Raw genomic sequence first — 18,097 nt, 5'->3', positions numbered from 1 at the left:
AGAGAATGACTGGAGCAGCTCGCCGACTGAAAAGCATACAGGAAGATAGTTGGCCCAAATTCTAGTTATCTGTGGTCATCTTTAGATATTTCCAAAGTGTATTTACTGGTACTTGGCCAATGCTTATTCGATCAAGCTACAATGCAAAGAACATCGCACATGCAAATGTATAGACGCGAGCATCAATCTATCGCAACTACAAGAGCTATCGATTAGCTTTCGCGATGAAGGAATTTGCGTACTCTTCCAACAGTATTTCTCCTCTTCTGTCCATCCAGATTTCGGGTCCCAGATATTAACTCCCTCGTCATTTTCCGGTGGCCAGTAGAAGTGGTGGTCCTGACTAGCTTCAAATGCATCTTCATGATATTGGCCCTGCTGCCATTCCTTGTCGGTCTCACCTCCATTACTCGCTCCTGATATCTCCTGACTGGTAGAAATTTGCGATGGCTTTGTATGTCGTACGGGCACGGTTGGTAATGTCACAGAGACTGAGCCTAGTTGTTACCTTGCTTGGAGCTACTAGATTATGGGATCAAGGAACAATGCAGTCCAATCAACAAACTAATAGAAGCCTCATTTGGTCGAAGCAAGTTAACGCGGTCATGTAATCCCACCAGTGAGCACTCATTGCAGCCAATGTCGGTCCTGAAAGTGTAGATGAAACAATTGTAAACCGGAAGATCTCGCCCACGTCGGGACTAGCATCAGAAGAGGAGTCAAGTGAGAATTGCGAGAGACTCATATACCTGTCTGGTCTGGCTCCGATCGTCAGATTGCTTTAGCTTGCTGGTCGACTTCAGTGGAGCCGCTTCCTCTGAAGACCTGATGGGCCGACCAAACTTTGTGTGGTTCTCGGAGTCTCGGGGTCGGAATCTCGGGGACTCGGAACCTCGGAGGGCCCCTTTCGTTTCACCAGAATCGGGCCGATCAAAATAGTTTGCCGGTTGTTCGGGATGCAGTGAGAATTTTCCCATAGACGAATAAGTTCTTGTAACCTCGGTCGCGCCACTTTATGGATATATAAGAATCAACCATCTCTATCGCCCGGGTAAACCATCGCACCAACGACATCACCCGTCTCCTTGCACGTTCTGGAGCGGTTAGGAATCGCCAACGCCAGACCAGACTTATTTTTCAGCTACGAACCATCCATGCTGTCTCTACTCTCCAGTACCCACACACCTCATTCTGGTCGCTCTTCTCCCGGTGGCAGCCAGGCCGAGAGAACAATGTCTATTGAGAAGCCTGAACACCGTGCGCCCATGCAGCCAGCGCCCACACCGAGTCGCAAACGGATCGTGGTGGCCATGACCGGAGCAACCGGGGCGATCCTGGGTATCAAGTGTCTCATTGCCCTGCGTCGGTTGAATGTTGAAACCCATCTCGTGATGAGCAAATGGGCCGAGGCGACTATCAAATACGAAACGGACTACCACCCGTCTAATGTCAAGGCCCTCGCGGACCATACCCACTCTATCAACGATATGGCGGCCCCCATCTCAAGCGGCTCTTTCAAAGCCGATGGGATGATCGTCGTCCCATGCAGCATGAAAACCCTCGCAGCCATCCACAGTGGATTTTGCGACGACCTCATCTCTCGCACAGCGGATGTCATGCTCAAAGAGCGGCAGCGACTCGTTTTGGTTGCTCGAGAGACGCCACTGAGCGAGATCCATCTGCGCAATATGCTGGAAGTATCTCGCGCTGGCGCCGTTATCTTCCCACCCGTACCGGCGTACTATATCCGTGCCGCTTCCGTGGATGAGCTGGTCGACCAAAGCGTGGGGCGTATGCTGGACCTCTTCGGGTTGGACACGGGCGACTTCGAGAGGTGGGACGGTTGGCAACATGCAGATCGCTGAAGCCGGGGGAGTAGCAGGGGCGGGCTGGATGTGTGTCTTGCATTTGCATCGGCGTTATTGGCGTAGATAGATTGGCTACCACATCATCACATGAAGAACTGCATAGTTTGAACAATGTTAAGACGGAGTGAGAAAAGTCGTCGTTAGCTCCAGAGACTAAGGGATTTGAGTTCCGGAATGCTTCGCGACCGTTGGCACCGAAGGACCTTGGCCGGCACGTAGGGTCGCATTGGTCGAGACGGCGTGCAGCGAGATATTTCTTTGGCATTGGCAAGGGCATTCAAGCCCTTGGATCCGGCTGCGATAATACACATCCAGGGGTCCCGCGACAGATGATAGAAAACAGGGCAACCCAAGGATCCGATCGAGTGTAGTCTCGACTGTAGTCTTCATAGATCGAGGTTCACTGCGTCTCGTGAGTTCTCCATTCTGGCGGTCACTGGGAACGTAGTCTGCTGTCAGGCACACAGGGGCAACATCCAATTACCTCTTCGCCAGCAACCCCCGCTGCCCAGCCTGTACAGACTGAAGTATCTTGTCTTCCGAGTAGGGCCTGTTCGAACCCCAGATTTGGGCTGACTCCACCCGGACGCTCGGCAGCTCCACCGTTTCTTTCAAAAGGGCAGGGATGTGCCCGTATGTTCCCCACTCTCCCCCGCGATTCGCCCAGCGCCACTGGTGCCATCGTGCTGCGCAGGATCCGCACGGAATACACTCCTTGATTTCAGGTCAGCAGACCGGCACGAGATCCTTCTAGGCGTGTGCAACCGCCGTTCTGCAACCGCCGCTCTCTCGCGGCCGAACCCGAAATGCACCGGGCTTCCGTGGGCATCACTCACCCTCCAACCACAAATCTCGCAGCGCGCTTTATGAGGGCCAAGGCCCGACTGCTCGAACGTTGCAGAACGTGGACGAGGGCCGCTTGGCGCTCCACATGACCAGGAACCCGGGGAATATTCCTCTTTCAGCCAAGGTACTTTGATTGAGTTTCCTGTTTCCCCGCGGCGGGGTAAGGAAAGGAATAGACGATCAACATGACAGCTCCCAGGCAATCGTCAAGCGTCAACCGAGGAACCACATGTTTGACCCATCTCGTGAATCTCGAAGATGCCTCAATTTTGGGGGCCGCTGGTACTGTGGGAATGGTATAAAGCCGCCCCTTTGCCGCCTCCCAAAGGGGAGAGGGCTGCGAGAACACGGACAAAAGTCACGACTGCAACCCAAATCAGCTACTGTCTTGTAGTTGGAAGGCAATAACCATGTTCCCCTTGCTGCAGCTCGTGCTCCTGGCCGCTGTGCCGGTTATATTGGCCGCGCCGGCCAACGTCAAGAGAGCCAGCGCACCAACGGTGACCATCTCGCAACCCGAAGCTACAATTGTTGGCTCATCTGGGTCCAACAGTGTCGACAGCTTCAATGGAATACCCTTTGCTCAGGCGCCCACAGGTTCTCTTCGTCTGAGACCCCCCAGGCAATTCAAACCTCCCTGGGGACAGTCCAAGCCACTGGCTCCGCCAAAGCATGCCCCCAGTTTTACTTTACCACCGATACTAGCGACTTCCCGGTCTCAGTACTGGGGGAGCTGATCAATATCCCACTATTTCAAACAGTTACCAATGCCGGTGAAGACTGTTTGAGTGTTAGCGTCCAGCGTCCATCAGGGACAGAAGCGGGTGCCGATCTTCCCGTTCTGGTCTGGATCTTTGGTGGAGGCTTCGAGCTAGGGTCATCCAGCATGTATGATGGGTCAGGCTTGGTGTCCGCCTCGATGGAATTGAACATGCCGATAGTATTTGTGGCCATTAACTATCGTGTGGGTGGCTTTGGATTCATGCCCGGATCGGAGATTCTCAAAGACGGGTCCGCCAACTTGGGCCTTCTTGACCAACGTCTTGCTTTGGAATGGATCGCGGATAATATCAAGGGTTTTGGTGGTGATCCCTCTAAGGTGACCATTTGGGGTGAATCCGCCGGTTCCATATCCGTCTTTGACCAGATGGCTTTGTATGATGGCGACCACACATACAACGGATCACCCCTCTTCCGGGCTGGAATTATGAACTCGGGTAATGTAGTGCCGGCGGACAGGGTGGATGGGGCCAAAGGCCAAGCGATTTACGATACTGTGGTGGAATCCGCCGGCTGTGGCAGTGCAACAGATACCCTGGAGTGCTTGCGCGGGCTGGATTATACAACATTTTTGAATGCCGCAAACTCGGTGCCTGGTCTTCTGTCGTATCACTCTGTCGCATTGTCTTATTTGCCTCGACCAGATGGGACGGTTCTCACTGACTCGCCTGAAAATTTGGTGATGAATGGAAAATACGCCTCCGTGCCTTTCATCGTCGGTGACCAAGAGGACGAGGGGACAATCTTCGCTTTGTTCCAGTCAAATATTAGCACTACGGATCAAATCGTGGACTATCTCCAGGATCTGTTCTTTGCAGATGCTTCGCGCGCGCAGCTTGAGGAATTGGTTGCAACCTATCCTGATACCACCACCGATGGTTCCCCGTTCCGAACCAGCATCTTTAATAATTGGTACCCGCAGTATAAACGCCTTGCGGCAATACTGGGCGATCTAACATTTACGATCACCCGACGCGCCTTTCTCACACTGGCGCAAAAGGTGAAGCCTGATGTGCCGTTCTGGTCATACCTGTCCTCATATGACTACGGGACACCCATTCTCGGCACATTCCACGGCTCAGACCTTCTGCAAGTCTTTTATGGCCTCTTGCCAAACTATGCATCCAGATCCATCCATTCATACTACTTCTCATTCGTCTATGACTTGGATCCAAACTCTCGGGCGTCGAGCTACATGGATTGGCCCCAATGGAGCGCGAATCAAACCCTGATGAATTTCTTCAATAACCGTGCAGCTTTGCTTGCGGATGACTTCCGTCAGGACACCTTTGACTTCATCTTAGCAAATGTCGCGTCATTCCACATTTGAGAGGTATTTATGGAAAGAGGTTGGACTGGGGACCCCTAACACTCTGAATGATGCCTTTACAATGTCTATACTGGAATGTAAAAATGATATACGAGCTCAATATATTCAAGCCCCCAGGCCTCTGTTGCTTCAAAATAAACTACCTCCATGTCGCTGCTACGGTCGCTGTTGACCCTGAGCAGCCGCTTGGCACCGTATACGAACGATTCGGATCGCTCTCCCATGTTACGGAGGTTGATCCGTCCGTCTTCTCGATGAATTTGTATTGGAAGGAGGTTCCCACTGGGATCGTCACGACAACATACCACAAATTATTGGACGAGGTATATTCGTCTGCAGAGAGGGCGACAGCATTATCCACATCCCAGCTACCCAATTCACTGATCGAGCCTGAAATGTAGATGTCCTGTCCATAGGAAGTGGTCACAATCTCTTCAAACAAGACAGGTAGAACAGTGGCCTGTGTACAACTTGTGCTGGTGGAGGTAGTAGTGGTTAAGGTGGATGCGACTGTGGCAGTTGCGGTCTTCGACGATGCCGAGGTTGTCGTCGAACTAGAAGAACCACAAAGTGAGCTTGCCGAGGAGGCCAGCATATAAACTCGGGGTAGCCCAGACGCCATTGGTACGGCGATATTTCCACTGGAATCCACGGTAACCGAAGTACAGGTGTACATCTCCATTAGCTGGGTGCCGGAAGAATAGCCACTTCCGCTCAGAGTTAAGGTATACGAGCTGCCCGAGGATCCGTAGTTGGAAAGGACCGTAACAACTTGCTCGCCGCTGGATCCTTTCTTCATCGCTATGGTATTGCTATCAGTGTAGAAAGCGTCATTCTGCACATGTGTTAGCGTGCTCCCTAGACAAGTAATTCATCTAAGCATACCTTGGACGTAAGGTAGGAAGTGTCCGATAACATCGCTAGACTGCGGATCTTGTTTGTGGAGGTTATGTATTCGTAAAGCTCGGCGGTTGTGTCATATCCAGACAACCAAGTTGCTTCCCGGTTAGCAGGGTCGCTACCACCACTATAATGTTGCTCCTGACCGGCGTAGATAATAGGAATACCATCAGAAAAGAAGAGAAACGATATAACATTCTTTGCTTGAGAGTAGTCATCCGTGTAGCTGAATCGTCAGTACCAGATTTTGAATTCATGTACTAGGGAAACAAACGTACTAAGCAAAGCGTGGGTTGTCATGGTTCTCGATGAAATTTCCGAGCAAGGTTGGATCAGAACAATCCGAAGCAACAGAGTTAATCATGTTGTATAGGTCGCTAATGCTGCCACTAGAAGACTCAAATGCGTACAGCAGTTGGTAATAGCTATGATTTATTAGCCAAAGTTTGGACATTCCACGAACAACATACATGGGATAATTTAGAACACCGTCAAGATAACTTTGATACTGGCATGTGTAAGAGGGGTCGCCATCAAAGACCTCCCCTACACAGTAGACACCCGCTGCACTGTTATAGCCCGGCCAGAATGACTCCTGGACGTGCTTGACCGTGTCGATACGCAGGCCATCAACTATATCACGACCCGTTAGTCTCTATCAAGCACCTGTGAATTATTTCAACGAGAATTGCATACTGGAGTAATTAGATACCAGGTCAGCCACCCAGTTATACCAGATGGTCTGTACAGAAGCAAGTGCCGTGTTGAGATCCGGAAGGGAGACAGTAGTGTCACCTAGCCAACAGTCCTCCACATTTGTCTGATTGGAGTAGTCACTGATCAGACAGTATGAATGGAAGTCAGTCGAAGAGTCAAATGGGTTGAAGACACTGTAATCAACAGTATTTCCAGCCCCATTATATCCCTGTACTCCATAATGAGAATTTTTATTGCAAATAATGTGGAGAATACCTACCATGTGGTTTGCCACCACATCTACCATGAGATACATCCCCCGATTATGCAGAGCATTAGAGAGCGCTAGAAGATCAGCAGCAGTGCCATAATTTGTGTTCACGTCGTATCTACATGCATCAATGTGTTAGTTTCAGGGTAGTTCGGGCGCACAAAAGGACGGACATCTTCTGTTGCCAGTAACCATGATACGCTTCGCCGTCCCCAGTGTCTCCAGAGAGCTGTTCTGTGACTGGCGTGATCCAAATGGCAGTAAAACCCATGTCTTGGATATAGTCCAGCTGGCGCAGAACTTAGCAGTGCATGAAATATGCATGGATACCAGCGAGGAGAAAGAGCCAACATACATGGTTGATAATGCCTTGCCAACTACCACCGCAATAATTCTGTCGTCGTCAATAAGGAAAGCCCGAAACATCCCGATGAAGTGAATGATCCATACCCGGTCGCTCACGGCGCATGCGGCTGTAGTAGAGTTGTCTTCACGCCCAAAGCGATCGGTCAGAAGAAAGTATATCGACTGACTGCGCCATTCAGCAGGTGTCAGACCGGCGACGGCCTCCGCAAGGAACACCGCGGCCGCCAATACAAGACGGCTGTTCATGACGACTGCTATTCAATTTTGTGTGAATCGTACAATTCTGGCAGTAATAGATTGCCTATGCAAAATTCAATCAAAGCAGGCAAACTATCCTGAGGTTTATAAATGGATTCGTCACATCTATGAAAAGCCCCTACGGCTCGCTTGCAGGCTTAATCTCCGGCTTAGAACCTCCACGCGAGCTTGAGCCACATCCATCGGACCTGATGGCCAATGGATTCAGCTCCAAGTAGGATGTCCAACCCCACGGTGAATTGTTTCAAGTTTGTTCTGGAGGCTTTCCACACGACTCGACAATGTTCATAAAGTGGCGCATGGTGAACACGGCACAATCCGGACCGCATAAGCTTGCATTTCCGTCAAATGGAAGGCGAATAATGTGGTCATCAAAAGCCGACCCAACTCCGAGAGTCGACACTAGTGGACAGTAGTCGACAGCGCCAGTCCGGATTCAGTAGATCCTCCGGGGCCCCGTCGGCGGGGTGGATCGAGATTCTTCACGGCTCCACGTTTCACCACGCAGAATGTCGGCTGTTGACTGCGGAAGATGCAAGTCATGGCAGGTTCACATGCAGATCGCATTTGCTGCCAAAACGCCTCCTTCTTAGGCGAAGCCGACCGTGCCAGGAACGGGGAACTCCCGCGACACTGATTGGTGGCCAGATCGCCAGACGGTCCGGGGCAGCAGACAGGGGACGGGGAATCTGCGGGGTTCGCCGGACATGCAAGGAGCTAACTGCAGTGGTCTGAGCAGTTGTGTCGACACTAGGCAGCGCTATCGCCTCAAGCGTGCTGGATAGATAGGAGGAAGCAGACATGGTACCGATGGCAGAGAAGCATATGATGAGCACGTTCTTGAGATTTGCGGAGCTCAGAAAGGCTATCACTACGAGGAGACCGTAGCGGGGAGCATAAAGGCAGTAAGATTGGTCTGTCGATCGTGAAGGACTTAATTGTTGCATGCGTCAAATCCCACCGGACGAAACAAATCATTTGCCAGCCGGCGCCTGAGAACGATGTAAAAAGCAAAAAGCTCAAAAAAGCAAGTCACGACTAGTGCCCGTTCTCGCTAAGGCCGGTCGATCTCATTGCTGTGTTTTTCCACTCCCGGTTGTCGAAGCCCCCTGCAATCTCCAGTTCGACAGCAGAACCGAGATTCGGCAAGGCGGCCTGCGGAGACATAAAAGGCTGCAAGCGCGCTCATGAAGAACGTCCACACAAGGTAAATCATATTTACTCATGGCGTCTCATTTCTGGACTACGCTGTGTGCGCTGGCCCTGGGCCACGCGGTCATAGCAGCACCACAGCTGGAGCCTCGCGCGACCGCCAGCCTGGATACCTGGCTGGCATCAGAGACATCAGTTGCGCGACAGGGTATTCTTGATAACATCGGCTCCAGTGGTGCTTATGCTGCGAGTGCAGACCCTGGCATTATCATTGCAAGTCCTAGCACCAGCAGTCCCGATTGTAAGTGACACCTTATAGACGAACCCGCGAACCGACGAAACTAACTTGACAGACTACTATACCTGGACGCGCGACTCGGCCTTGACAATGAAGGTCTTGATCGACCAGTTCAAAAACGGCGACACCGACCTACTAGGTGTGATCGAAGAGTACATCAGCTCTCAGGCGTATATCCAGACTGTTTCCAACCCGTCGGGCACGCTCTCGACCGGCGGATTGGGTGAGCCCAAGTTCTATGTCGACGAGACTGCCTACACCGGCTCTTGGGGGCGTCCTCAGCGTGATGGACCTGCTCTTCGAGCTACTGCGCTGATCGCCTTTGGCCAGTGGTTGATTGTACGTTGTGCGGTCGATATGAAGTTACACAAAGCTAACAGAAGCTCATTCAGGACAACGGTTATACTACCCAAGCAACCAATATTGTGTGGCCCATTGTGCGCAACGACCTTTCCTATGTGACTCAGTACTGGAATAGCTCGGGATACGGTCAGTGTTCAGTTCCAGAACCCCGGTGATTTCTATTTAGTAACCTCTGGATGAATAGATCTCTGGGAAGAAGTCAGTGGCGAGTCATTTTTCACTACTGCAGTTCAGCACCGGGCCTTGGTTGAAGGAAGTAAATTTGCGAGCCAAGTGGGCTCTTCCTGCTCATTCTGCGACTTGCAAGCACCTCAGGTTCTCTGCTTCCTGCAATCATTCTGGACTGGAACATACACCCTGGCCAACTTTGGCAGCAGCCGGACCGGAAAAGATGCCAACACGCTCTTGGGGACTATTCACACATTCGATCCAGAGGCTAGTTGTGATGACACGACCTTCCAACCCTGCTCAGCTCGGGCATTGGCCAATCACAAGGTAGTCACCGATTCCTTCCGCTCTGTCTACACCATCAACAGTGGCATTTCGTCAGGTGTCGCTGTTGCGGTCGGGCGGTACCCCGAGGACTCATACTATAATGGTAACCCCTGGTATCTATGCACAATGGCTGCTGCGGAGCTTTTATACGATGCGCTGTATCAGTGGAACCAGATTGGTTCCCTGACCATCAACTCCGTCTCTTTGGCTTTCTTCCAGGACCTCTACAGCTCCGCGGCTACTGGAACGTATTCCTCATCCAGCGCAACTTACTCCACGATTGTCAGCGCGGTCAAGTCTTATGCCGATGGATACATGAGCATTGTGGTAAGTAGAAGAGCGGGGTACCCTTCATTCCAGAGTCGCATACTCATAGCGGTATAGGAAGAGTATGCCATGAGCAATGGATCCATGTCGGAGCAATTCTCCAAGTCCGATGGCTCACCCCTCTCGGCGCGTGACTTAACCTGGTCTTATGCGGCCCTCTTGTCTGCAAATAATCGACGCAATTCCATTGTCCCTGCAGCCTGGGGGAGACCTCCGCTAGCAGCGTCCCGGCAACGTGCAGCTCAACATCCGCCACGGGTACCTACAGCACTGCGACCTCCACATCCTGGCCGGCTACTTTGACTAGCGGGTCTGGGACGACCACTACAACTGGTGCTACCACGACTACATCTAAGTCCACTTCGACTACCTCGACTACGTCCTGTACCACTCCAACTGCTGTGGCGGTGACATTTGACCTTATTGCGACAACCACATACGGCGAGAACATCAAGATCGCAGGTTCTATCAGCCAACTGGGCAGCTGGGATACTAGCGATGCAGTTGCGCTGAGCGCCTCCCAATATACGTCGACCAACAATCTCTGGTTTGTGACCATCAGCTTACCTGCTGGTACTTCCTTCGAGTACAAGTACATCCGAGTCGAGAGCGATGGAACCATCGAATGGGAAAGTGACCCGAACCGCTCGTACACTGTTCCTGCGGCTTGTGCGACGACTGCTGTGACAGAGAGCGATACCTGGAAGTAAATCGAGGCACAGAAGCTTGCTGGAACAGTGCATGCTGTTGCGGGATCTCGATGAGAGATGATTGGTAACGGTGATTCGGGATGATCAGAACCTTTTTAACCTACGATGTATTTATGGGAGTAAAGTCATATATGCGATGCGCCCCTACGTGGTATGACTCGACAAGCACTTTTATAGTGGTATATATAGCCTTCCTAGCAGATACGGACATGTGAAGGAAAATATCCTCAGTCAGAGGGGCTGTGAACAATCCACCTCTATAATTGGTGATGTCGAATGAACGATCCCAGGAATGCAGCAACCAGGGAACAAGCAAGCGAGACCACTGAAATGCGTAAGCGGGGCACCAAGAGCTAGAATCTTGTGATGGAATGGACTTACGGTATGTGCTATTGAGTCCCGAAAGGTAACACTGAACCACAATATCTCCGAGGCGGCCGGTGAGCTGGGAGATGTAGTTGGTGTCGGCCATAGCGCGTTTGATGACCTGCGCCGGCTGTTAATAGTGCCCAACGCATGAGTCCATCCGAGACAACTTACTGTTTCTGAGCCGGGTCCGCGAAGGTTACGGCGAAGCTGCCGATAGAACTCGAGTCCCAGAACACTATTGGATGTCGTGACACCCGCCGTCATGGCGAAGCTGACTAGCAGCATATAGCCGGAGGTAGCCATAGCCACCTCTTCTGGAGGTAGTGAAGCAGACATGGCAATGAATGCCGCCGCTGACGAGATGCCTGTCCCCATGCCTCCAGGAATGACGTATAACGACTCCCAGAACCCGGTATTCCCATTCCAACACAGGTACAGCAGCACGTATGAGGTTGATGCCACTAAACCAGCCAGAATAAGCAAGATCTTGTAGTGCCCAGTACGGCGAATGAACCCGCCAGCAAGAAGTCCGCCTAGCGTGTTACCAATCACTGCAGGAACCAAGTGGCCGCCCGCGACTGTAACCGAGGCACGCTGCGTGACTTGAAAGTACAGAGGGATCGAGAACTGCATGCCCAGCTGTGCCGTAATCTGTAGTGTTCCAATCAGATAGCTGACCGCCACATTGGGTCTGCGCAAAATACGCAAGTTGAAAACGGGCTCCTTGGCAAGATAGGCTTCTACGAGGACAAATGCGACAAGCAGCAAGAGTCCACCACCACCGATGACCGCAGATACCCACGATCGCCAAGGGAACGACTTGCCTCCCTGGTCCATGAGCCCAATAATGGCGACGATCGATGCCCCGAGGAGAGCGGTTCCTAAAAAGTCGATTTGGCGAAGCTGTGATACAGAGCCGGCCTGTGCCGCGATTTTAGGCTGGGCAACCTGGAGCTTCAGGACCACCAGGAAAGCAGCGAGGGCGAACAATGGAGCTTGGAGGAGAAACAGCCTAACAACTCTTTAGCACGTCAATCCAACAAGATTTGAGGCTGAAGACGTCAAATACCATCGCCAACCGATAGTGTCACTCAGCCACCCGCCCAAGGGACCGCCAACGCTGCGGCCAAGCGTCATGGAGATATTGACATAGGCTCGCCATGTCGCGACTTCGCGTCTGGGAACAATATCTAACGCCGGTTAGCTAAGCTTGACTCAAGAATTCTCCGACTCTTTCTTACCAGTGATGATCACCGAGCTGATCGTCATGCAACCGCCGCCACCCATTCCACTGATCGCACGGCCGAGAACCACCACCCACATCTGTGACCCAATGCAACTAAACCAGTCAGGACCGCTTTTCAATTCGAAGGATTATTGGCTCAATACCTAATAATGCAGCCAACTGCGAACAAGAAATACGATATTAACAGAAGCGGTTTGCGACCGTAGATGTCGCTCAGCTTCCCGTACTAGCCCAGGTCAGTGCCACATTGGCATGGCAGAGAGCCGCGGCACTTACCATCGGCTGCACGGCGCAGAGACCAAGTGTATATCCTGTAGAGAGCCAACTTGCATCGCGTAATCGATTGAATTCGGAGGATATGTGGCCAGCGGCGGCCATGACAAGCGTCGTGTCGGCGTTGGAAATGAATTCGCCTACATTATATTCCGTGTTAGTGTGTGCATAGCTTGGTGGTCCGAGTCATCCTACCGAGCAACAGCACAGCTATAATGGTTGCCACGCCTGTCAGGGCCTTCCCGTTACTCTCCGCGGAATTAGACTGTGGAAGCAGCGGCCGTTCCTCGTCCCGTATCGTGTCGCATTCATTTGCGACTGGGGTGGACTTGATGAGCCCGTCTGGCAGGGCGTCCTCGGTGCCATAGTTGCAATTCGCGGCCATTATGCGCTTTGAATGCACAATCATCAATCGAACAATCGCCAAAAAAGATTGGCCACAAGGAGAAGGGAACCAAACATAGAGAAAGAGAGGGAGAATTAGCTACGTTTGCAGTTCAGGTCAAATAAGTCCGCATTCTTATCTCGACGGGTTCTCGGCCTTGATGATCCTTGACCGGGGTATTCTGGCGAGCCATTGCATTATTCTCCGGCAATTCCGCTTTGTGATACGCAGTCTGGCCAGTCTAAGCGAAGCTTTTACCACAATGATGGACGGTCTGTGTTCTCATCGCTCATCGCGATCTTAAAGCACGCCATTCCGGTAGGGCGGGTCCACTCCACGCGACTTGTGCTCGAATGCCTGGAGAAACAAAATGCAATGTTAGTGTATGCATTTATCAGAAGTAATGCTGACCAGGAAGTCCATCTAACCTTATATTTATGCATTGTATCATGTTGCAACCCTGAAATTCCGATCCACGGACATGTATAATCCGCAAGTCATTAATAATGACAATGGAAGTAACTATAGATCGGATACGTGCAGGGGCCGCGCCGATCGCCATCCGGGACCCCGATGGCATCATCCCCCACCTTTTTCACTGGCAGCTTCCCGCTACATTTGCCGAGCGGCTGACTACGGCAATTAACAAGGGCTTTAGGACCGTCCCCATCTATAGGACTATACCTTCTAGTCCTTCTTAAGGTCATCTGTACCTTGGTTTCTTCCGTGTCTGGGTTCCTCAAGCAAACAAACGGTCACATCATATGAAAGGAATACGTAAATAAGGACTGCGGTCTCATTATGTGCCCCCTGGAACTTCTTCGGAGCTCAATAGTCCTTCGCCTCTTGGCAAGCTACAGCTAACTGCTCCCACATACATATTCGTCCCTTTCAATATTGCGAGTACATCACTAAAGGGGATACGCCCTTCTACTGTCGACTCCTGCGCCACCAAGGCCACTCCCCCCGGGAATTGCTGAGAGCGGTTTTTGCAGGCCAACAATCTGTAACAACTCCTGCACCAAGGGAGGTGATGTTCAGAGCCAATTCAATGTTTCCTCAATAAGCACGTGCATCTCCAATCAGATTCTTTGCCACGCGTACCCCCGGTTACGCGGATTTCAAGATTTCCCTCTTGTGCTGATTTCCACGTTCTTGATCGTTATGATACCTCCTATGCCCAGAAGGACAGTCTGCACCTGTCTCCTTATAATTGATTTAAGCCTCTCTTCGGGGTTGTATCCAACAAGGAAACCTATGGTCGCTGGGGCATCCAAGTCGATGAACGGGCTTTATCCGAGCTTTCGGTTGTAGCTAGCGGACTAGCTATGCAAAATCCAACTGATCATAGATTGTGCAAGGACAATAATCTGGTCCAAGAGATATGTTGCAATTTCAGACTCATGGATAGGAAATCGAACAGGATCGTGGTAATTGTAACGATTGGAAGATATGGAAAGCTCCGATATGGAAGGTTCCGGCGTGTAGTAGTAAAAAAAGAGCTCATGTCTCTTTTTCGTTCTCTTCTTTTTCCTTTTACAGATTCGATATATTCGTTGAATGGACTCTTCTTTAAATGACTTGCCAAATGTTACAGGAAGTGTGAGAGCGATAAGTTTACCTTCCTAGCATAAAAGTAATGCATACGCTTTATAATTGATAACTAAAACGGAGTACGATGCTTACACTAGACTAAAACCAGAAACCAATAGTTATTATCATCCTTAATATGTATACTCCTCATGCGATTTTACCTGCACGAATTAAATCCTGCGTACGAATAATTTCCAGCTGTGTGGCCGGAAACTGTCATGTTGGGGATAGAGGTCGGCAAGCCTAATGGATATTGACTAGGGTGATGTGATGCCATATACTGCTGGGAATAACACCCATTTAACCTTGACTCATATACTTGGAAAATTGAGCGATTTCCAAACTGTCGAAATGGGCCTCTTGTGACATGTGTGCAACGATGCATTTGATGTGTCGGATACACATTTACGTTGTCAGAATTCCTCTCCTGAACACCAATCAGATTATGTGACGTGGTTGTGTGCACTCGTATGCCAGAAAACGACCAGTCAATCAGACACACGGCCTCCCCAGGCGCCACTCTTTCCCTCGCTAGTATAGGTTTTCATTATAAATAGCTGTAACGGCTCATGTCGAGAGCGGGCTTTTTCTAGGTTCATACTCGTGGGATCTGATATATCATTATCATTTTTTTCTTCTCCTCATATTAGGCATGAGCGAAGCCTCTGTGGAGTTCATCCGAAGGCTGGTCGGGTGTCAAGAGTTATCGGAATCGGAAATTCACATTGCGCTCACCGCGGCTGGAGCAGATGAACTCGCGCCGGATGGAAATAGAAAACTAGCCCAGCTGGGCTTGGGAGCGGCCGGATTCCTGATTGATTTCAGCGGTGCTTTGATGGCGTTATCTCGCGGTGAATATTCTCAATCCATTATGTGACCTGCAGAGCTGATACCATCGAGACTTTACATCAAAACTTAAATTTCGTATTAACGCTACTCAGCACCGTGCAGAAATAGCAAAGCGTACTGGCATTGACATGCACCTGAGGTTCGATCCTCGGCCTGGTGGACGCTCGTCCGGGGTTCTTGCCTTGGCTACAAGTGCGCTTATTGGAGCAATATACCTCAGAACACATTGCTTCAAATCTGTGGCCAGGGGCCTTTATGCTCTCGGGTGTGTCTGCTCTAATAACTCTAAACATAATGCGATCTCTAATAGCAAGCAGTATCCTGGATAAGCACCGTGATAAGCTCAACTTAATGGAACTATTCAAGGATGAGCAGAGCGATTCGCGGCCTAGTCCCTCGTTAGCGGGAAGCGGCCCTGCCCAAGATGGCGACGTCGATTTCTCGGGCCAAGGTCCTACCCCATTCCCGGAGATTTCACCGCTATCAGATTGGGGCGGGTTATCCAACTTTGAGAGTTTTTACAACGAACAAGGGGGTCTCAAAGAATTATTTGCAGACGGACTCCCTTTCACAAGCCCACGTTCGCAGTCCCCCTTGTTCGTGGACTCATGCCGACCGGTGGAGGCGAGACAGGTGCTCGATGTCTCACATCCTTTAGCGCATCGAGAGATACATCTGGTAAATCTCCATGAGGTCGAAAACCTGTCTGAACAATTTGAGCATTATGCTTTTCCTCAAAGTGTTGATGTTGCTCAGACGGTTCGTGATGAGGTATGCCAGCCAGATAGTTTCCTAGGCCAGGCCATCATTCAGCAGTGCCCAAGTCGCCACTCCCTAGCCAAGCGAAAGAACAACTGCAGGGGGGAAATACAAAAGAGAAAGAATAAGCGTGTTGGCGGCGAGTTCAGATCATCACTGTGTCAAGAAGCTGAAATGGCTCTTGCTCAGGGGTTACCACCTCCAGAAGACACTTACTTCAGCCCCAAAATTGAGGAAAAGCTGCTAAATTTGGATCAAGGATTGTTTTGCAGTCTCTGCACTTTTTTGGTTCATGTGGGTGGCTCTCAATCACTTGTTGCTCTTCGGGAGGCTCTTGAATACACAAGAAAAATGGGGGACCAACTGCTCAGCGGCCACAGCCGACGATGGGTATCGCGTGATCTCACCAATAACGAACGCTTTGAAGTCATCGGTGAAATTCAAGCTAACGAGACTTTTCTTGAAATATTACGATGGAATCATATATTGCATCTGTATCGGTGCAGCAGCGAATCTGTTGAACACACCTCGAAAGCTGCGATTATCCGAGTATCACATACTGAGCCTATCACCCAGACAAGAACAAGGGGCAATCCGCGGAAGATTGAAGTTTCAATCGTAGTCAACAGAATGATGGGTAATATTTTTCCGGACCTGGAACCCGGCTCGTTAATTTACCGAAGGAAGCGTCGAGAAGTTTTGGAAATTCGAAAATTTGGACAACGTCTACACATATTAGCAGCACACTTCGGAGATGCTATCGTCGGCCTACTTCATTTCGATCGCTCTGGTGATGTGGACTGCCAAATAATTGTCAAGAAAATGTGCGTTTTGCTCCCTAATTGAGATGGTCGCATTATAGACTGACCATTCAAGTATTCTTTCGCCGGTGGATGAAGAATTCGAAAATTTTGTGAAAATCCTCGAGGAATCGCAGGGAAATATGCTTCGGGAGATCAGCACGGCAGCAAAGCCAGCCTTTGAGTATCTCCTTTATGAGGATATGAGATGGCAGAATCTCTTTCCTTTGGAAATGCTGGCCCCGGAGGAGATCCTCAAGTTCCCAAAAGGCTCGCAGGAACTCCAACGTCTCTTTCAATAGCCAATTATTTTGGGGCAGAGTGAGCAGAAGTGGCTCCACGCCCGCATGGGACTGCACAGATCTATTTCCTAATTGAATTAAAACATCAAACCGTTCATAATACCAAAACAGGAAAAGCGCACTTTGGGAGATTTTCAGTAGTCGGTCAACAACTACAAATGAATAAATGAAGTTCGGAAAATTGAGTGTATTGGTATTCTATGTGCGGATTGAAGTACCCCGTGCCCCGCAATAATCATTATTTCCGAAAGATGTGTATTAATTTAGCACAGTCTAACGTAATATCTGCACTTTGCACGCTTCAACTACAGTGGCACACAATTTGATTGCACCCAATATAAGAAATTTCACTGTCCTACAAAGTAAGAGGAACCAATTCTATTGGAACTACGCGGTAATTTGGCAAGGCGTCCATTGAATTGGAGTCGGAAGCCTTTGCCTACCGAACGATCTTTAAATACGTGACCTTTGTGTGACGCTCCTGCCGATGATCTAAGGTGCTTGATGGCAAACTGAAAGCCTCACCTTATAGGTCTATCTCCACTATAAACCATTTTAGAAAAGTGGAGTATCCTATTCCCGGGAGGGGGTCTTCTCTCTACTGCGACCGAGGAAATAACGCGCAGCGATGTGAGTGGAACCAAACCCTGCGGGTCGGGAAGGAGGGGGGGGGGCGAAGATTCATCCTATGGGCTGCATTTAAAACCTCAATACTCAGATGGCTCGCCAATTTTTCTAGTTGACGTCCAGTGGAAGCAAGAGAAGTTGTGCTCACTGATTGTGAAGCCTATTGCGGAGCGCCTTAATCCAGCTATTGATTTACGAGTGTCATTCCCTATTATTTACCAGAGCGAGGTCTAG

At 50.3% G+C, this 18,097-nt stretch overlaps 6 protein-coding genes across 6 annotated transcripts; 4 read left to right on the top strand and 2 right to left on the bottom strand.

Moving 5' to 3' along the window:
- Positions 1-1,232: 1,232 nt before the first annotated feature.
- N7482_010109 (UbiX family flavin prenyltransferase) lies at positions 1,233-1,865 on the top strand (the record flags this gene model as incomplete). The annotated part of the gene is made up of 1 exon (XM_056692233.1): positions 1,233-1,865. One exon carries the CDS (start codon positions 1,233-1,235, stop codon positions 1,863-1,865), a length of 633 nt encoding a protein of 210 aa, XP_056538190.1.
- A 1,259-nt stretch (positions 1,866-3,124) lies between these two features.
- Positions 3,125-4,824, top strand: N7482_010108 (putative extracellular lipase; the record flags this gene model as incomplete). Its single annotated transcript, XM_056692232.1, has 2 exons — positions 3,125-3,311; positions 3,362-4,824. 2 exons carry the CDS (start codon positions 3,125-3,127, stop codon positions 4,822-4,824), a joined length of 1,650 nt encoding a protein of 549 aa, XP_056538189.1.
- Positions 4,825-4,963: 139 nt separating this feature from the next.
- N7482_010107 (putative alpha-amylase) lies at positions 4,964-7,303 on the bottom strand (the record flags this gene model as incomplete). Its single annotated transcript, XM_056692231.1, has 9 exons — positions 4,964-5,659; positions 5,710-5,950; positions 6,003-6,149; positions 6,195-6,357; positions 6,421-6,649; positions 6,701-6,809; positions 6,865-6,980; positions 7,047-7,085; positions 7,142-7,303. 9 exons carry the CDS (start codon positions 7,301-7,303, stop codon positions 4,964-4,966), a joined length of 1,902 nt encoding a protein of 633 aa, XP_056538188.1.
- A 1,236-nt stretch (positions 7,304-8,539) lies between these two features.
- N7482_010106 (putative glucan 1,4-alpha-glucosidase) lies at positions 8,540-10,660 on the top strand (the record flags this gene model as incomplete). The annotated part of the gene is made up of 6 exons (XM_056692230.1): positions 8,540-8,768; positions 8,821-9,104; positions 9,146-9,254; positions 9,313-9,950; positions 10,008-10,111; positions 10,150-10,660. The coding sequence occupies 6 exons, from the start codon at positions 8,540-8,542 to the stop codon at positions 10,658-10,660; spliced, it is 1,875 nt and encodes a 624-aa protein (XP_056538187.1).
- A 257-nt stretch (positions 10,661-10,917) lies between these two features.
- N7482_010105 (uncharacterized protein) lies at positions 10,918-12,933 on the bottom strand (the record flags this gene model as incomplete). The annotated part of the gene is made up of 8 exons (XM_056692229.1): positions 10,918-10,985; positions 11,042-11,147; positions 11,201-12,041; positions 12,099-12,219; positions 12,271-12,368; positions 12,419-12,501; positions 12,552-12,688; positions 12,744-12,933. 8 exons carry the CDS (start codon positions 12,931-12,933, stop codon positions 10,918-10,920), a joined length of 1,644 nt encoding a protein of 547 aa, XP_056538186.1.
- A 2,245-nt stretch (positions 12,934-15,178) lies between these two features.
- On the top strand, positions 15,179-17,236 carry N7482_010104 (uncharacterized protein; the record flags this gene model as incomplete). The annotated part of the gene is made up of 4 exons (XM_056692228.1): positions 15,179-15,377; positions 15,478-15,640; positions 15,693-16,958; positions 17,011-17,236. The coding sequence occupies 4 exons, from the start codon at positions 15,179-15,181 to the stop codon at positions 17,234-17,236; spliced, it is 1,854 nt and encodes a 617-aa protein (XP_056538185.1).
- Positions 17,237-18,097: the final 861 nt, after the last annotated feature.

The sequence above is a fragment of the Penicillium canariense genome (assembly GCF_028826845.1).
Source record: "Penicillium canariense strain IBT 26290 chromosome Unknown utg000008l_segment0_segment0, whole genome shotgun sequence".
NCBI lineage: Eukaryota > Fungi > Ascomycota > Eurotiomycetes > Eurotiales > Aspergillaceae > Penicillium > Penicillium canariense.
This window is presented reverse-complemented; position numbering and strand designations above follow the sequence as displayed.